Source organism: Ischnura elegans, assembly GCF_921293095.1.
Source record: "Ischnura elegans chromosome 13 unlocalized genomic scaffold, ioIscEleg1.1 SUPER_13_unloc_2, whole genome shotgun sequence".
Classification (NCBI taxonomy): Eukaryota; Metazoa; Arthropoda; class Insecta; order Odonata; family Coenagrionidae; genus Ischnura; species Ischnura elegans.
The window spans coordinates 8,138,898-8,156,167 of record NW_025791658.1 but is presented as its reverse complement, the minus strand read 5'-3'; the positions used below and the strand labels follow the sequence as shown (position 1 = coordinate 8,156,167).

The window sequence follows — 17,270 nt, the reverse complement described above, 5'->3', positions numbered from 1 at the left end:
GCCCGGAAAGCCAAAGGTCCGTGGTTCGATTCCCGGTCCAGGGGAATTTTTTCTCATGGCAATTCTTGTATACCGTAGTATGTTGGCGCTCGTATTACATGGCTAACTTCATCGGAATTGCTTATGAATTCATCTAATTGGTTAAATCTATCTACTTCAGTTGAAAACCTGATAGGCATTCCCATCCGAATTTATGTAATAGGTCAGGGACACTAACAAGACTATGATAACGACTTTATACGTTATTGTTACATTTGATTTAATCTTACCTGGCAGCTCCTCTCCGCACTCGTCGACTGTCTGGTTTACTTTTCCCTCTTTCGCCTGCTCACAAAAGCATCTTAACCCCTTAACGCCTTGCGGTACAAAATGGTACCATCAGGTAGTGCAGTGTTAAACGGATTTTTTTTATTATTTATCGTAACTTATTAGGATTTTTGCGAGTTTTAAATTGCTGCGAACATTTTAAATGACATTTTCAGAAACGTTTGGTATTTTAAAGCTGTATTCAACGCATTTAGAGCCGTTTGAAATTTGAGAATCATCATCTAGCCCAAAAGAACGGAATTTTTCAGAGCAACCATTTCAGTTTCTTTACTTACGCCCCATGTATTGCTAATGCAAAGGTTTTATTATGTAATTACGATTTTTGTAGCCTGTATATCTCGTATAAAGTATGTTTATTATTTGATGCGAGCCTAATATTTGGGATGTTATGATGCAAAATATGTTGGTGGTGCCATAAGGCGTAACTCTTAGTGGTAAAAGAATAAATTTTGCACCTAATGACTCAGAGTTTCAATGACATTTAAATTAATAATTGCCATAAAAATTGCAGAAAGTTTTTAACTCAGGCGTTACCGGGTTAAATCAAGATAGGAATATATCCTTCTCGATCGAAAGAAAAACGAGTTCTGGCGATGTGCTCATCAGTCCTTCCTGAAAAGCTAAAACTTCTTCAATATCAACTGCATTCAAATACGTGGCCCATCGAATCTTCTCGTTAACTGTCTTGTTTACCTTAAGAGAAAGGTTGCTATGGCAGGTTTTGCTATGATTTTTGCCAATTCGTTGGGATAGGCGAAGGAAAATTCATAGGAGCGTTCCCAATGTGCGCACATGATGCCGTCGAATGCGCCTCGATTCTACGGAGTTCATCGCGAGTCACGCTCTGGGGTGCGGGAGACTCAGTAGTCGGTCGCTTATTTGTACGACGAAGACAGGAAATGGGTTGCCTTCTTTGAATTTCTCTCACTGGCCAAAGAATAGCAATCCCCCTGGAAAGGAAACCCACTATCCCGCGGAGCGATAGTGGCGGCACAAACTTTGTAGGGATGCTTTATTCCCCTATACTACCTGGAAACTCTTCTCTGCACTCGTTCTAACTCTGTTTTCATTCCTATTCCATGAGGGTCTAAAAAACTGGTATTGTATTCTAAAGAAATTCTTACAAAGGAGGTTCAGCTAATTTCTCTCACTTTTTTCTCGCAATTATTTTGATATTCCTATAACACGACTACAATTTTTGAAATATTACACATGCATTTCGCGGCTTTAGCGCAGGTTTAAGGCTCTTAACCCATTATGACTTCATTGAGGTCTTTCCTCTCTCACGTTACCATTGTTGATGGACGGCGAGGGACTAACATGTAGTACCGTAGCCATGAGAATCAAGAAATCTGGATAGTATAGTGGTCCGCGCATTGGCTCGTTAAGCTATAGATCCGTGGTTCGATTCCCGGTCCAGGGGAACGTTTTATAAAAGCAATTCATGAATATTTCACCGCGGCTCACGCGATAGGGTTTGAAAAATAACGCATACATCTCATGAGCCGAGTATTTTCAACTGTAATAAATTGTGCTAGTAATCCAATGCGAGTATGTATTAGTTCGTCACATAAAGAAAGTTTTATTTCTTACCGCCAGCAGCCGTTTTCGAGGACAATTTAAATGTAAAAAATCATTCATTGTCTGAAAAACGACGGAGTGGCTGAGCATAAATACCAAATATATCAGAAGGACAAAATAAAAGGTTAAAAAAAATGAAACAGCATTAACCCATTAAATGCCATGATCCCCAAATGGGGATCCGGTACTTTAAACTACATAGCAGCGCCACCTGTGACCAATATTCATAGGAACAGAACCTTCGCGTCTTCCAACGGGATGTCGTTAGTGAAAGGAGACATGAAGTGATCACGTGCATGCATTGACATGTACACGCGAGCTCGTTTCCGCTCAGAGGTTTCCGTTTTTTTGGTCGTATAGGGAAAAGGTGACTTTTGACAGCATAAAAGACGCTGTATCTTTTGACTATTCTTCAACTGGGTCGATATTTCTTCATTCCTGGTTAGTATTCAATAGTATAATCGACGTTTTGTATTGCAAATGTGCGTCACTTGTGAACAATAGACACAAACACCTCGAGCCCCATCTGGGGCTCACGGTTGACATCGTGGTCGTCGTGAGATTCAAAATGCGTGTTTTCCTAATTATTGGGATGTAGACGGACACGAATAAAGTAAAAAAAATATGAATAACAAATTTGGCCGTTAATGGGTTGACAAAATTTGGGGTAACCGAGTTACCGCGCACAGTCGCGGAAGGGATAAAAATGGAAGCGTCAAAGATGTCAATTTGCCCGTTTTTGAATTTCAAATGGAGTTATCTTCCTTAACGATGAACTCGGTTGTTTCTGGCTTTGCTTTGTGAAAATCCATTCTTAACAACAAAAAGTTACGGTACTTTTTCGTACGATTTATTCAAGACGTGTTCTTAATCGGAACGGTAAGGTTACTTTGTTCTTGCGCAGGCCAGACTGGACGTTCGTTCCGAGTAGGAACAGAGGAACACGGAAGGAATTTGAGAAACGGGGAAATAGACAACTCGCATTTCGCGAAACATCTACATGGGAGAGTGACCACAGAGGCGATTTTGTTCCGGAAATTCTCCACCTTAAGGAAAAGGGAAGAAGGATGGACTGCTTGGAGGAGTTGGAGATAAGGAAGCATATAAAAAAATGGAATTTTAGCAAATGAAAATATTTTTGTAAACTATTCCCCACTCTTAGAGATTCCCCTGAAGCTGAGTGACGCTCCAACCCCAACGCAACCCTCCCCTACGAACGTGTAATAGCAACCAGATAAATAACAACAAAATAACTGTTAATACAACGATTTCTGTACTTGTTTATGTCGCCTCTGCGACGAAATCGGTCGTCTTGAATAAATCGTGTGAAAAAGTACCACAACTTTTTATTGTTCCTTGACGATGGTTAAAATTGTTAGTTTCGTAATTTTTAATGATTTTCGTTCTCCGACAACTATCAAAATATATTTACCATCGCCGGCATGAACCATGACATATTACCGATATATATCTAAGCCAGAGCGCTCGTTTTGACCGGTACAACAAATGTTCTGCTCATTATGTATGTCGTCTATAACAAGATTTTTTTCTCCATCCTTTGAGTAGCAGTCACTTTAACAGACTGAATTCACAACTGATTTTCTGCATTTTCTATGCAATCTGTTTCTTTATGTTGTGCTGGTTTATCAGAGAATAATTGCATGCACTACCTCAGAGTTAACCTAACATAGTCTCCGTTTATGTTGAAGAATTAACCCGTAAAGCCTAGCGGTACCAAATGGTACCATCTGGTAGTGCAGCGTAAAACGTAACTTTTTTTATTATTTATCGTAATTTATTAGGATTTTTGAGAGTTTGAAATTGCTGGGAACATTTGAAATGAAACTTTCCGAAAATTTTGGTATTTTAAATCTGTATTTAACGCATTTAGAGCCGCTTGAAATTTGAGAATTAACAACTAGCCCAAATAAACGGAATTTTTTAGAGAAAGCATTTTATTTTCTTTACTTACGCCCCATGTATTGCTAATGCAAAGGTGTTATTATGCAATTATGATTTTTTTAGTCTGTATATCTTGTATAAAGTATGTTTATTATTTGACGTGAGCCTAATATTTGGGATGTTATGATGCAAAATATCGGTGTTGGTGGTACCATATAGTACCACTAGGCGTAACTCTTAGAGGTAAAAGAATTGATTTCGCACCTAATGACTCAGATTTTCATTGACATTTAGATAAACCATAGCCACAAAAATTGCAGAAAGTTTTTACTTCAGGCGTTACCGGTTAAGTTTTTTGATTTTTTTTCAAAATAACATGGTCCTTCGAAAATACGACTTTTGCGAAGTTTTTTACGATCGACTGCATTAACCATGAAATAACGGTTGGTGGGCAGTGTCAGGGCGGTTATGTTGACTCGCACCACTAACTTCCTAGTCATGATGTACGTCCTTTATAATCAGATTTTTTCTTCCAATTATTTGAGTCGCAGTCACGTGAACAGACTGAATTCAAAACTGATTTTCGGCAATTCCTATACAATTTGTTTTTTAATGCTATGCTGATATAACTCAACATGGACTTCCTCAGAGTTTACCTAGCATATTCTGCATTAAATTTGAAGAACTTTGTCGCTAAAAATTTATTTTTACAATAAGATGCTAAGCCTACCCTTCTGACGCTTTCTTTCTTTCGTATCGGAAATGGATTCCATTATCGATTTTTATCAATGCTACAAATAACTCCGATGCTTGAACATTGTATCATCACCGGATGTGGATTAGCGATACATATTATTTGGTTCTCTCTACTTCCTTCCCAAATTTGGATGCGGAAAGACAGACTGCGGTTTTGTGACTTTCCTTAAAAAGCATACAGAGTTCGCTCCAAAGGTAATGGGAATATTTTTTTTGAAAATTTTGATGAACAGATTTGCACTGATTCTTTAAATTCTTCCAAACACTGCTCTTGGGCTTTTATATATATTTTTCTTGTGATTCTACAATGACCGGCACGCGACCAAAAAGGCTTCTTTGTAAACCTCTGGCAAGGTCCTCGTCATGACTGTATGTACAATACTGCTTAATAATTCACTGCTTTAGGCAGAATTCACATTTGCAATATGCTTATCCAACTACAAGCGATAATCCCAGGAGTCTACTTTGGAGACCTCTAGCAAATTTCTCGTCATGTCTTATGACTATACTGATTGTTTACTTTTTTTTAGACAGAATGCATATTTTCAATATGCTTATCCAATTACAGGTGACAATCTGGAAGGTTACTTTAAAGACTTTTCCAAATAGGGTGGTTTTCTATTATTTTTTCATTGCCTAAATCGATAGATTATTACTCCTGGAGTTCGTATTTCACACTTTAAGATTTTTAAATGACGATATCTATTTTTCGCGATTAAATAGATTTCGCGCTAAAGTGAAAATTTTCAAGCGCGCGAAAACGCGACGCGTAAGTATGAATGATGGGAAAAAGTCCGTGCGACGCATTTCAGGTTCCCCCTCTCGCCTTGTGAGGTGACCTTGATCGAGGCACTGAGCGCTGATAGGACGCAGGATGCTATCGGGTAGCTGAGTACTCTGCTAGCAGGTAGCGCTTGGCTAAAAAAAGTTTTATTAACACCTTAGCAAACGAAGAAAACTTTTCGACCTTAGCCAGTTTTAATAGGTGATTATTAAGACATGTTTCCCTGAGCTCTGTGCCTCATGCATGCATTGGTAACATCAGACGATGTATAACTTCTATCCTCTCATGTAGAAACTAGGTCCCTGGGACGTCACGTGGAGTGGAATCGCATCTGGCGCCAATCTGGCCTTTCTCAAATGAGGATAAAATTTGACCCTTGCCATTCGTCTATACCGGTATTTCAAAAACCAAATAATTTGTGTATTATGAATGCAGTAATGGTGGGTAACGAATCGCAACCAATGCCTTTCGTTTTCTTTGATGAAGGCAACTACCCTATTCCTCGTCATGTCTCATAGTACTTTACTGATTATTTACTTTTTTTTAAAAGGAATCCATATTTTCAATATTGCTTCTCCAATTACAGGCGAAAATCTAACAGTTGATAAAACCAGGTAGGCTTATTTGGAGACCTCTCGCAAATTACCCGTCATGTCTTTTAGTACTGTACTGAATATTTACTTTTTTAGACAGAACCCAGACTTGATATATGCTTTATTGCAACACCCGACAATCTAACACGTTATAATCCCAGGAAAGATTCCAGGAAGTTCCACGTTGTATCTCTCATAAGGAGACATTCACGACAGCCTAAGGAAATATTTTTGGCCTCGATATCAGGAAAAAATCATATGACTGAGTACATAGAAATCTCAACAATAGTTTAACGACGAATGCTATTTCCGGTGGAATACTGCTCTCAGCAATGTAAATGAAAACAAAGAGCGTACAATATTTATACATAAATAAAAGGCAAAATGCAGTTTAAAAAAAGTATTATAACATTATGTGACCCTGAGGACCATAGCGTAAACAATGGCCATACTTTCGATGCTGAAAACACCAAAAGTTTAGATTATGAAATTAATTTTTAAAAAATTATTCAAAGAAAGGTTCATTTATCTTAAAGCAATAACAGCTGTAATGGAAGATCAAACGTCGAGAATATTAGCAAAATTTATTCATTTTAATAAATTGAAATGGATTGTAAATATGTTTAGTTACATACTATCAATAAACAGCCCTGTCCAAAAATAAGATATGTCAAAATTCTTGTGTTTTCCTTTTTTAATTATTATTTTTATATTATTGTGAAAAATATTGCTTGTAAACTTTTATTTTTAAATCAATATGGTACACTCATTTTTTTATTTAAAGCCCTAGAGATTGCACCCGAATAAACCGTAACGTCTCTTAAACACTTTTGCATCATTTTGACTAAACTTCAGGAACTTTAGATCATTATAAAATTCAAGCGAAATCATTAGTTTAAGACTGGGCTATTTTAATAATAATAATAATAATAATAAACGTTTATTATCGTAGACCTTCAAGGTCCTAAAGACATTACAGAAATAAAAATTTAGCTTTTTTTATACGATAAGAAGACAGTAATAAATAAATAAAAAAATAACAAAGACTTAGGTACAGCAGAAATATTACATAGAATAGAAAAAAATAGTATCTTCCCCATAGCAACAATAACTTCCACTCGATACATAACAAGGCATGAAACATGAAACAGTGTTGATCTGCGGCAAAATGAATTTTTTGAAAAACATAGAGTAAGTTCACAAAGTATAAAAGAACAAGTGACTGTACCGTGGTACATAGTAGCATACAATTGGGACATCCTAAGTCTGATTACTAATTACAGGAAATATATAAATTTACACTCATACACAGGAGGTATTGACATATCGTACATATTATATATAACAATGAGCTACATTAAAACTAAATTTAGGATACAATGTGCTTAGGAAGATTCTTCAGTTTTTAGAATTAAGTGTTTGAATAATTTAATTTTGAAACTAGTTAAAGATTGACTTGATTTAATATCTTCCGGGAGTGCATTCCAATGCCTTGATACTGTAGCTACGTAAGATTTATGATATATTTCGGTTTTGTGCTGGGGAATCTGTAGATCAATATGCTGGGAGCGCGTTAAGCGACTTATTATGTTCTTTTTAAAAGTGAAAGAGTTGAATAGGTACTGAGGACAGCTGGATTTAAAAGTTTTAAAGGCAGAAACCATAGACAAATAGAGGCGTCTTTCCTTGACTTTAAGCCATTTTAGTTTTCTGTAAGCATCTGTAATATGATCCCAACGCTTTAGATCATATATGAATCTCAGTGAAGCATTCATCGTTACCTGCAATTTGTTATTTGTTTCTTCATTAATATTACTTAGCACACCACAACAGTAATCAAAATGGGGAAAAATGAGAGCATTTACGATGGATTTTCGTATGTTTGTGGGCAACAGGCGCTTTGTCTTGTATAAGTAATAAAGCGTTTTATGGCTTCTACTCTTAACATTTATGCAATGCGCATTCCAATTTAAATTGCAGTCCATAATTACCCCCAGATTTTTTACTTGCTCTTCATAGGGGAGAGGTCGATGTTTAACCATGATTTCTGGGATGTGGTTAAGATTTATCTTGAGGGAAAGGTTTCTACTGCTAAATATAATGGCTTTTGATTTATTTTCATTTAGTTTCAGACCATTAGTCTCAGCCCACTTGCTAATATGTTCAATATCAGTATTCAGCTTATCTATAGCTTGTATGAGGTTTTCAGTAGTTGCATGAAGGTATATTTGAAAGTCATCGGCATAGAGAAAATATTGTGAGTGAATTAAGCATTTCGGTAGGTCGTTGATAAAAATGGAGAATAGTAATGGGCTAAGAACAGAACCTTGAACCATTCCTGTGTCCACATTTTGCCAAGTAGATGTTACTCCGTCCTTCCCTATTACAGCCTGCATTCGTTCGGAAAGATATGATCGGAACCATTTAACAACACTATTTGAGAAATTGTATGCTTTTAACTTCTGCAATAGGAGAGTGTGGTTAACGGAATCGAATGCTTGTGAAAAATCGAACAAAACAAGCACAGTTAACTGTCTATTATCCATTGCTTTTAATATGTCTTCGGTTAGGCGCAGAAGTACAGTTTGTGTGCTGTGTCCCTTCCTGAAACCAGATTGTCTTGGGTCGAGTATATTACGGTCGGTGATATACGCACTTATTTGATCAAATACGATTCTCTCAAGTATTTTGGCTGTGGCACATAGTAATCCTATTGGTCTATAGTCACTCGGATTGGAAGGTTTGGGACATTTAGGAATTGGCCGTAAAAAGGTTCTTTTCCATACATCTGGGTATATACCCAGTTGTAGAGAGGAGTCAAAGATATTTAAGAGAACAGGTAGTAACATAGGTAATACCTTTTTAATAAAATCTATAGGAATTTCATCATAGCCTCTAGCGTTTGTGGTGATGTTTTTACATGCTTTAGTGACCTCTGTAAGTTTCACGTGTGAAAAGAAGAACTGGTTATCAAGATCAACAGCCTCATTGCTGATGGAGGTTTGGGGAAGAATTGCCTTCTTTCTGAGAGAGAAGTAATTGTTTATGATGTCTGGATGTATGTTTAACTTATCGTCTTTATGTTTTGTAGCGATTCCGAGATTTCGCAAATGCTTCCATGTATTTTTTGCACTCTGGCATTCTGAGAAAAGCGCGTGATAGTATTTATTTTTTGCTTCACGAATCTTTTTCTTCGTAAACTTTCTCAGGGCTTTGTACGATGCAAAGGCATCAGGGTCACCATACCTTCTATATAATGCTCGGGCATAGTTCCTTCGCTTAATTTCCGTCTTTATTTCGGGTGTTATCCATGGAGTTGGTGGGTGGGTCACACGAATAGTGCGAATAGGAGCGTTCAAATCAAATGTATCTATAACGTTGGTATTGAAAATTTCTACTTTATCATTTGGGGATATTGCATTCGCTATTGCATCCCAGTCTTTATTACTCAGGTCGGAGAGGAATTTGGAGTGGTCAAAATTTCTGAAGTCCCTGTAGGTTATGTGCTTCACTAATGGGTCTGGTGATTTAATATCATACACTAAAGTCATTTGATTGTGGCAAGACATGTCGGGTTCATCGAATAATTCAATTTTAACCACCTTATTGAGATTATCGACACAGAATAAGTCTAAAACAGACTGGGCGTTGTGCGTATGGCAAGTTGGCCCGGTAGCTACAACGCTGAGATTAAATCCCTGTAACATTTCCAACAGCCTATCTTTTTCTGAAGAGGGTTTAAGTAAGTTAATATTAAAGTCTCCCATCACAAGTACATTTTCATACATAGAAATGTGATACCCAAGGAAGTTTTCAAATTCTTCTAAATTTTGAGATTTTGGAGGTTTATACATAATTAAAATTAAAATTTTTGTTGGTGGTCGACATACCTCTAAGCATAAATACTCTGGCCGGTTCGAATATTCACTAGGGGACGAACCGATCAGTTCAGCTTGTAAGGATTCATGGACGTATATACCCACTCCTCCCCCTCTCTTTCCTTCACGGTCATTTCGGAAAAGAGTATAATTGTTCAATGCAACAAAATCATCTCCAATATTTGATTTCAACCATGTTTCAGTTACACCAATTATATGGATCTTTCTAGAATCATAGTACATTTTAAATTCATCGAAATGTGCGACAAGTGATTGAGCGTTAATTAATGAAATATTGATATTTTTATCAGTGCTAGCATACAGATTTGTCTCAGACAAGCACTTATCGCTATTTATAAAAAAAGATCCAGATCTCTCTGAGATTCGATGACAACAACAGGGCCGGTTTCAGATTGCCTCACAAGGATTTTACCGTTTTTCACCCAAACAAATTTTAATTTGCCCTCCTTCTTAAGACCTCTAGCGAGGGCAAATATTTTTCTATTATATTTGGTGAGGGCTTCATCGATATATATTGTTTGATTGATCTGGGAGAGAGAAGTTGAATCGGAGAAGCAACCCGCGTCTTTAGAGCTGAAATTTTTCTTGGCACGACGCTTCACAATGACCTCATTTTTTTTGCTCTGCCTCACAAAACTGACAATAATCGGGGGGGCGTGTGTGCCTGAATCACTGTTGTGGCGAGGCCTGGGTCTAAAAACTCCGTCTATATCCTCGGCTGACACATGCACACCAAGAAAGGAGCAAATTTTTATGACCACACTTTGAATGTCATCATCTTGGAACAGCGGCACACCTCTTATCTCGACTGAGTTTTTCAGTGTGCTTTGTTCAGCTTTATTTAACTTAAGATCAAGGTCATTTGCTTTTTCTTGGAGCACGTTTACTGCACCTTTAACTTTTGACAGTTCTTCCTCAATGAGAACAAATTTTGATGAAAGTCCAGTCAACAGTTCACTGTTTTCACTTACTTTCTGTGTTAGCTTCTTCTGGTCCTCTTTTAGGGTGTCCAGTTTCCCATTTACTTGTTCCAGGAGTGCGGTTTGGTCGTTGAAGGTATCTTGCCACGTGATGAAGGTCTTCTTCAGATCTCCATGATCCTCCTGCAGCTGCTTTATACGATGAAGCAACTCTGCGAGGGGGTCGCCGGCATTCTCGGGCGATGTTCTACTTGGAGCTGAATGACCTGTGGCTCGAACTGGGGTGTTGTCACCGCGTAAATTCCGGGATTCATCGATGCAAACAGCACAGGACCACGACTTCTGGAGTTCTACCAGTGTTTGCAAGTCAGTATCTGACAATGAAGCACAGTGAGGGTGATACAGTCTCTTACATGTATCACAAGTAATCTGCTTCTGGTTTCGCTTTATACTGGAACCGCACTTGACGCACTCACTAGGCATTGTGGACTGCTTTAAGTAGAGAGAGCAACAGGAAAATACGTCCGCACACCACGAAGGACTGAGAGAGAGTGGGTGTTAGATTTTAGACCCCGTCCAAGGGTTGTGGACTTCCATGGTCAGAGGGCTCGAGCAAAACGCAGGTGGAGAACTACCCAGAAGACTGGGGTTTTAGAATATATTATATAAATTTTGAAATTTTATTCGAAATTCTCTCGAGATAGAATTGTATCTAATCAGATTTAAATGTGCTATTTTTAATAATAAGTCTGTTTACTCAAGACAGTGTTAGTTATGCTTTCAAATGAGGCATCATTGAAATCAAGTTTAAAGGTTCAATTTTGGTATTCTGACTCTAAAATTTTCCAGTTTTGGTACAGGACTGTGCCAAAGATCTCCAGGTTGAAGGTCGCCCCAGGGCGGCCCAGAACGGACCTAAACATTCTTTATACTTTTTAAGACATGAGAAACGCGGTGCCGCATATCTATAAGCACAGACCCTCTGTCGCCTCGAGAAAGATCAGAAAGGTATTGTAAAGGCTAACTTCTTGCTTTTTTAAGATCCGACTTAAGACGAATTGGATGAAAGATTGGCGGCTCTTTCCACCAAAAGTAAGTCGTGAAGTGTAGCCTTAATACATCTACATACTACCCTGCAAGCCGCCTATAGGGCGTGTGGCAGGGGTTTTATCCTATAGGATACCACCCAAAATTACCACCAGCCTAATAAAGTCTCCTTGATGACTATACGTACACAAGTTTGATACCATGCCAAGATACAAATGGAGAGGCAATATTCGTGCTATTTAGCGCGTGATAATCCATAGAATAACTAATAGCAACAATACTAATTCCAGGCCCATTGTTACGAGTTATCGATTAATGATTGACTGTTAACTATAACTATGGAGGTGACACCACATGAGTCAAGTTTTTGCAACTGAAATAAAGTTCTACTAGTTATCCAAAGCGAATACTTCACCATTTTGCTCAGATTTTCTTTTTTAATTTTTTTCTGCTTTTTTTATGTTTCTTTGGTTTATTTATGGATTTGTACGGGTTTTTGAAACCTTTTCTGAGATATGAATTAACAAGTGTGTAGTTCGATATACAACGAGCCAGTATTCTGAACAGAAATGTCGAAACTAATTACCCAAATTAATGTCTAATTAGTGAAATTGGAGATTGAAATAGTATTTTTCGTCTATTCACAATTTTTAATGATACTTTAAGTATCAATGTAGTTGCATTATTAACGTAGCATACAAAGAAGGAATGAATGATAAAAATGGTATTATCTACATGATTAAAAAAGAAATACAATTATTAACTCACATGTAACTGAGCTTTTTATTTCAATCATAAAACAATTGTTTAAGAGAAAATTTGAAGCTCTATTACAACACTAATCCAACAGACTTCTTTTTCGTAAAACCTTCTGTAATACAACTGAATTGCAGATGTTTTACCGCAATTGTGCTGACTAGGACAAGGTCAACAGTATATAACTATACCTTAAGTTACGATTATTTGCAGACGACGCTGCAGTTTACAGAGAAATCCGTTCCAGCAAAGATATAGATGAACTAACGAATGACCTTGCTGCTATCCAAGCTTGGTGCGATGCTTGGCAGTTAGAACTAAATTTGGAAAAATGCGTCGTAATGAATTTTTGGAAGAAGAATAACTCCCTACAGCGTAACTATATCATTCGGGACACCCAGTTAAAGGCAGTTGAATCCGTGAAATATGTTGGTGTTAGACTCAATAATGATCTATCGTGGAATAAACATATTCGAGAAATAACCGGTCAAACTAATCGTAAAATGGGTTTTTTTTAAAGAATATTAGGTAAATGCGACGACAAAGTGAGAGAAATTAGCTACTTTTCCCTCGTTAGACCACATTTGGAATACGCTGCCAGTGTTTGGGACCCTCATGAAAAAGGCTTAATAACAGAGTTAGAACGCGTGCAAAGAAGAGCTGCCATGTATGTGAAAGGTCGTTACGATAGTCTTGTTAGTGTAACTCACCTCTTAGATAAACTCGGATGGGAATCTCTGTCGGACCGTAGATTGAAAAATAGACTTAACCTTTTAGATAAATTCAAGACCAATGTCTTTTCCAACGAAGTTAACCATACATTACGGATGCCGACATACTACGGAAGATCACATCAAATTAGTAAAATAAGAGAGATACATTGTAGAACAGACAGATTAGGAATGTTTTTTTTCCATGATCAATAGGAAATTATAACGGCAGCGATAGAACTCATAAATAGATTGCATAACTTTTAGTGTAGCCTACTAACCTATGTAAAAATAAATTCATGTTTCTTAATTTTTTTATTATTTCTAACAGAATATGGTATATTTGTTGGTATACGTGACGTTTCGTGGACCGCGTGGTGTGCATGTGGGAATCCAATTGCATACTGCATGCTGGTGATTGATCACCCCCTGCCAAACACCCTAGAGGATGCTATCAGGGCATCATGTAGATGTAAATGTAGAATATTCTAAAATATGCAATCTTTTGTGTATTTCTTTCATAACATGATAGCCTATTGGCACCCACAAGCTTATTGGTAAATGATATTAACCTGCCAACAAACACCACAAGCGTGCCGCGTTAGTGACATCCATCACTTGATTCTGCTGCTATTTCTCGAGTTTTTTTTGTAAGTTATTGGCTACATTATGTACCAGATAGTAGCTGCCATCTAGTGGCTAATAAAAAAATAATCTATTGCAAATCGCCTCAGAAATATAAATAATATATAAAAGAAAGTCGAAAATCGTGTCAGTTAGAATACTTATAACTCGAGAACGGCTGCACCGATTTTATTGATATTAGGTTCTTTGGATTCGTCTTAGCCCCGGATAACATACAGAATATTAGAAAAGGATAATTTCACAAAAAATTCATCTCTTTCTCAGTGATATGTTTTTAGGAGTTAGTAACGCAACAACAATTCATAAGTCGGTCAAAACTACAAATGAAATTATTTGTTTTGTTTTTACCGATATAATAATTGAAATTCGTAGCAATATGACATTTTTATTGATAAATATATTCAAAATATTGAAATTGTATTTAAAAAATTTAATTCGAGCTAATGAAAGTCCAGCTCGAGTTGACTCTTCACTACCGTGTTTGTAAACAAATCTTCAAGCAATTTTTGACAAACGGTAATGTACGTGTTCCTGTTGAGGAATCTAGAAAAAAGAAAACTTCTTCGGAATGTTTGCAAATTAGTTTCATCGGAAGGTGAGCTCATCAGCAATGTGTTCCAGAATATGATTGATCACCAGAAAAATCAAAAATATTTGATTGAGCAAACAATTTTGACGGACCAGAGCGAAGATGTGGATTATTCAAACTAGGTACATCAGGATGAAATATTTGGTACTCTTCATGAATTCAAATCTGTTAACTGCATAAGAAACGAAGACGAAATCACCAACTATCTATCTGAATATTTTAAGTCCTTGGACGTACCTGGCTTACCAGGGAACGATTCACATCTATATGTAGGCCCTGTGTTCATGATGCTTTTGTAACCTAAACCAACCATAACTATCCTACTGAACGCGTTTGATGATTAAAAAAAATTGATAATGAATATGATTCGGGCGACTTTCTTCAAAGGAAACTTCAAAGATGAGGAAGTTGTCATTACGAAGATTCCCCAACTTATGATGCCCTTTACAACCGTGATCCCAACTTATTAGCCCTTTTGAGTTTAAACGTATATTCGTTACTTTTTATTATTTTCCTCTGTCGAAAACACGCTTTTTTACTATCGGCTGCATGAACTATAAAATAATTGATGACATACCTTTTAGTGTCACGGCGGCCTTTAGTACTCCTACCACTAGTGTTCTGCTAATTATGTATGTCCTTTGTCATCATATTTTTTCTTCCGTCATTTGAGCGCCAGACTGGTTAACAGACTGAATTTACAGATGATTTTCCGCAGTTTCTATACATTTTCTTTCTTTCGCTGGTATATCAGAGGATTGTTGCAAGGGTTAATAATGAAGAGAGTTCTGTTGATCATATATTTGTACCGTCTTGTCCACGCTTTCCCTTATCATATGCTTCCACCTCGGTTCTCCCATGCATAGAAAGCTGTACGTTCATTTAGTGTCTGATGCTAATTCTAGTGGAAAACTGCTCTCAGCATTGTAGACTCTAATAGGCTTCTCGGTGAAATAGGAATGGATCAGTGAATGGAGCAAGTTTCGATAACCCATGGTCTTCTAAGACAGAAAAGGTCCCTGCACACGTACACATCATATTGATGAGTAACGATTCCTTATGAAAATATATCGCCATGGATTTATATCGATAGGTCTCATTTTCTCCTTTGCTTTTGACCATACCTGTCCGAAATTTTCAGTGTTGTATCTGATTGCTAACATAAATGTTTCGTTATATTACGGGCTCCATGGCAACCATAGTTTTCGTTTTATGTCGACCATTATTTTCAATGTAAAGTAAATCGGGATGTAATCAAATCGTTTTGTCTACGTTTCCCCTTTTACGAGATAAACAAAAATTTAAGGATATAATTCTTATCACAGAGGTAAAAAAATTAAGAATGATGAAGATTCCACTTCATCTATTATCGAGTATAATATATAATATGGAAAACCCTGAAATTCTATTTTTCCCTAATATCTTTTTTATTTATTAAAGCAAGGGACTGAAACTCGTGTTGAAAGGTAAAATTAAGGTAAAAATAAGATAAAAGTTAACGTAAACTAATGCTGTAATTACAGCCGAGGTTTTAATCGATACAAGTGTGCATTCGACAGATGGCTTTTCCAGACAAATTTTAATAGTCACGTCTCTCGAAGCCATTTCGAAGTGGTCCTCATAACGATAAAATAAATATGTTTTACTTTGATGTGAGTGTTCTCTTTGAGAGGAAATCGAGGAGAGACGGTTAGCGGATAGCGGTTGTGCCCGAAGACCTCAAAACAAACATCAAATGGGAAAGAAAGATTTTGTGCTATCCCGGCGAATGGACTTAGTGAAGAGTTCTCGGGATCGCCACCGGGTCAGGAACTCCATATCTGCCAACGTTTCGATGTCCGACTCGGTCATCGTCCTCAGGGCTGTGAATGTCGAGTAGTGATGGGTCGATAATGAACGATTCGATCAAAAAGATTGAATCACTAGGTGAATCAAATGACTCATGATACATTTCGTTAAACAAGTCGATCATCAATAACTCCGACTTCCGGTTTCATATCAATCATCCCGGTTTCCGGTTTATTCCAAAATTTGGAACGATCGATTTTTGATCTATTTTCGTCAGGGCAAAAATAGTTGAGAAAAAATTAAATACTATGTTATGAAGAACTGAATACTTGTGTTATCTTTTTCTTAAATGTTTTCCAGCAGTTATCAGTATTAATAACACCAATACACGTAAAAGGAAAATATTAAGATGACTCCTGTAGAAGAACGTTAAGAAGCAGAAGTTAAAGCTGGTTACATTTTATTGTGCCGTTGATAAAATTATCCTGCAGATCAGATTCATGCATAGTGTGTGGTGTATTTAGTGTTATATTTTGAGATATGCAGTTAGAAATTATTTTACTAGTGTTAAGAAACTGTGGCAGTTTTGCCTTCCCAAATATTTTCATGACACTACTTCCTTCATTTTCGCAATCTACTTTACTCATCTAGGAATTCACAATCAAAATAGTGAGTGAGAATTTTGACTTGCTTATATACAGTCACTCTGGTGGTCAGGTGACTGCTGATTGGCTGTCGTCAGCGGCATGCTCTGATTGGTGGTTTTGCTTAGCCTTTTGTATAGTCTTGAGCACAGGTTTCCAGGTGCTGCTCAGAGCATATCCGGAGTCTCTATTGATGGTATTCTTAGACAGTCTAATTTCAATAGACTCTTTGATGAGTCGATTCCAAAAGCCATTGGATCGGCAGAGCATCTTGGTGTCGTCAGACTTAACAGTATTTTTGCATTCCATCCAATGCTCTGCGATGGCTG

At 37.1% G+C, this 17,270-nt stretch overlaps 1 protein-coding gene across 1 annotated transcript; it reads right to left on the bottom strand.

Annotated features, from left to right (window-relative positions):
* Nucleotides 1–10,174: 10,174 nt before the first annotated feature.
* On the bottom strand, nucleotides 10,175–11,245 carry LOC124172767. Its single transcript, XM_046552256.1, has one exon. The coding sequence runs from the start codon at nucleotides 11,243–11,245 to the stop codon at nucleotides 10,175–10,177; it is 1,071 nt and encodes a 356-aa protein (XP_046408212.1).
* Nucleotides 11,246–17,270: the final 6,025 nt, after the last annotated feature.

What these genes read in the sequence shown, in the direction of transcription:
- LOC124172767 (XM_046552256.1), bottom strand. Translation starts at nt 11,245, where the DNA reads ATGCCTAGTGAGTGCGTCAAGTGCGGTTCCAGTATAAAGCGAAACCAG.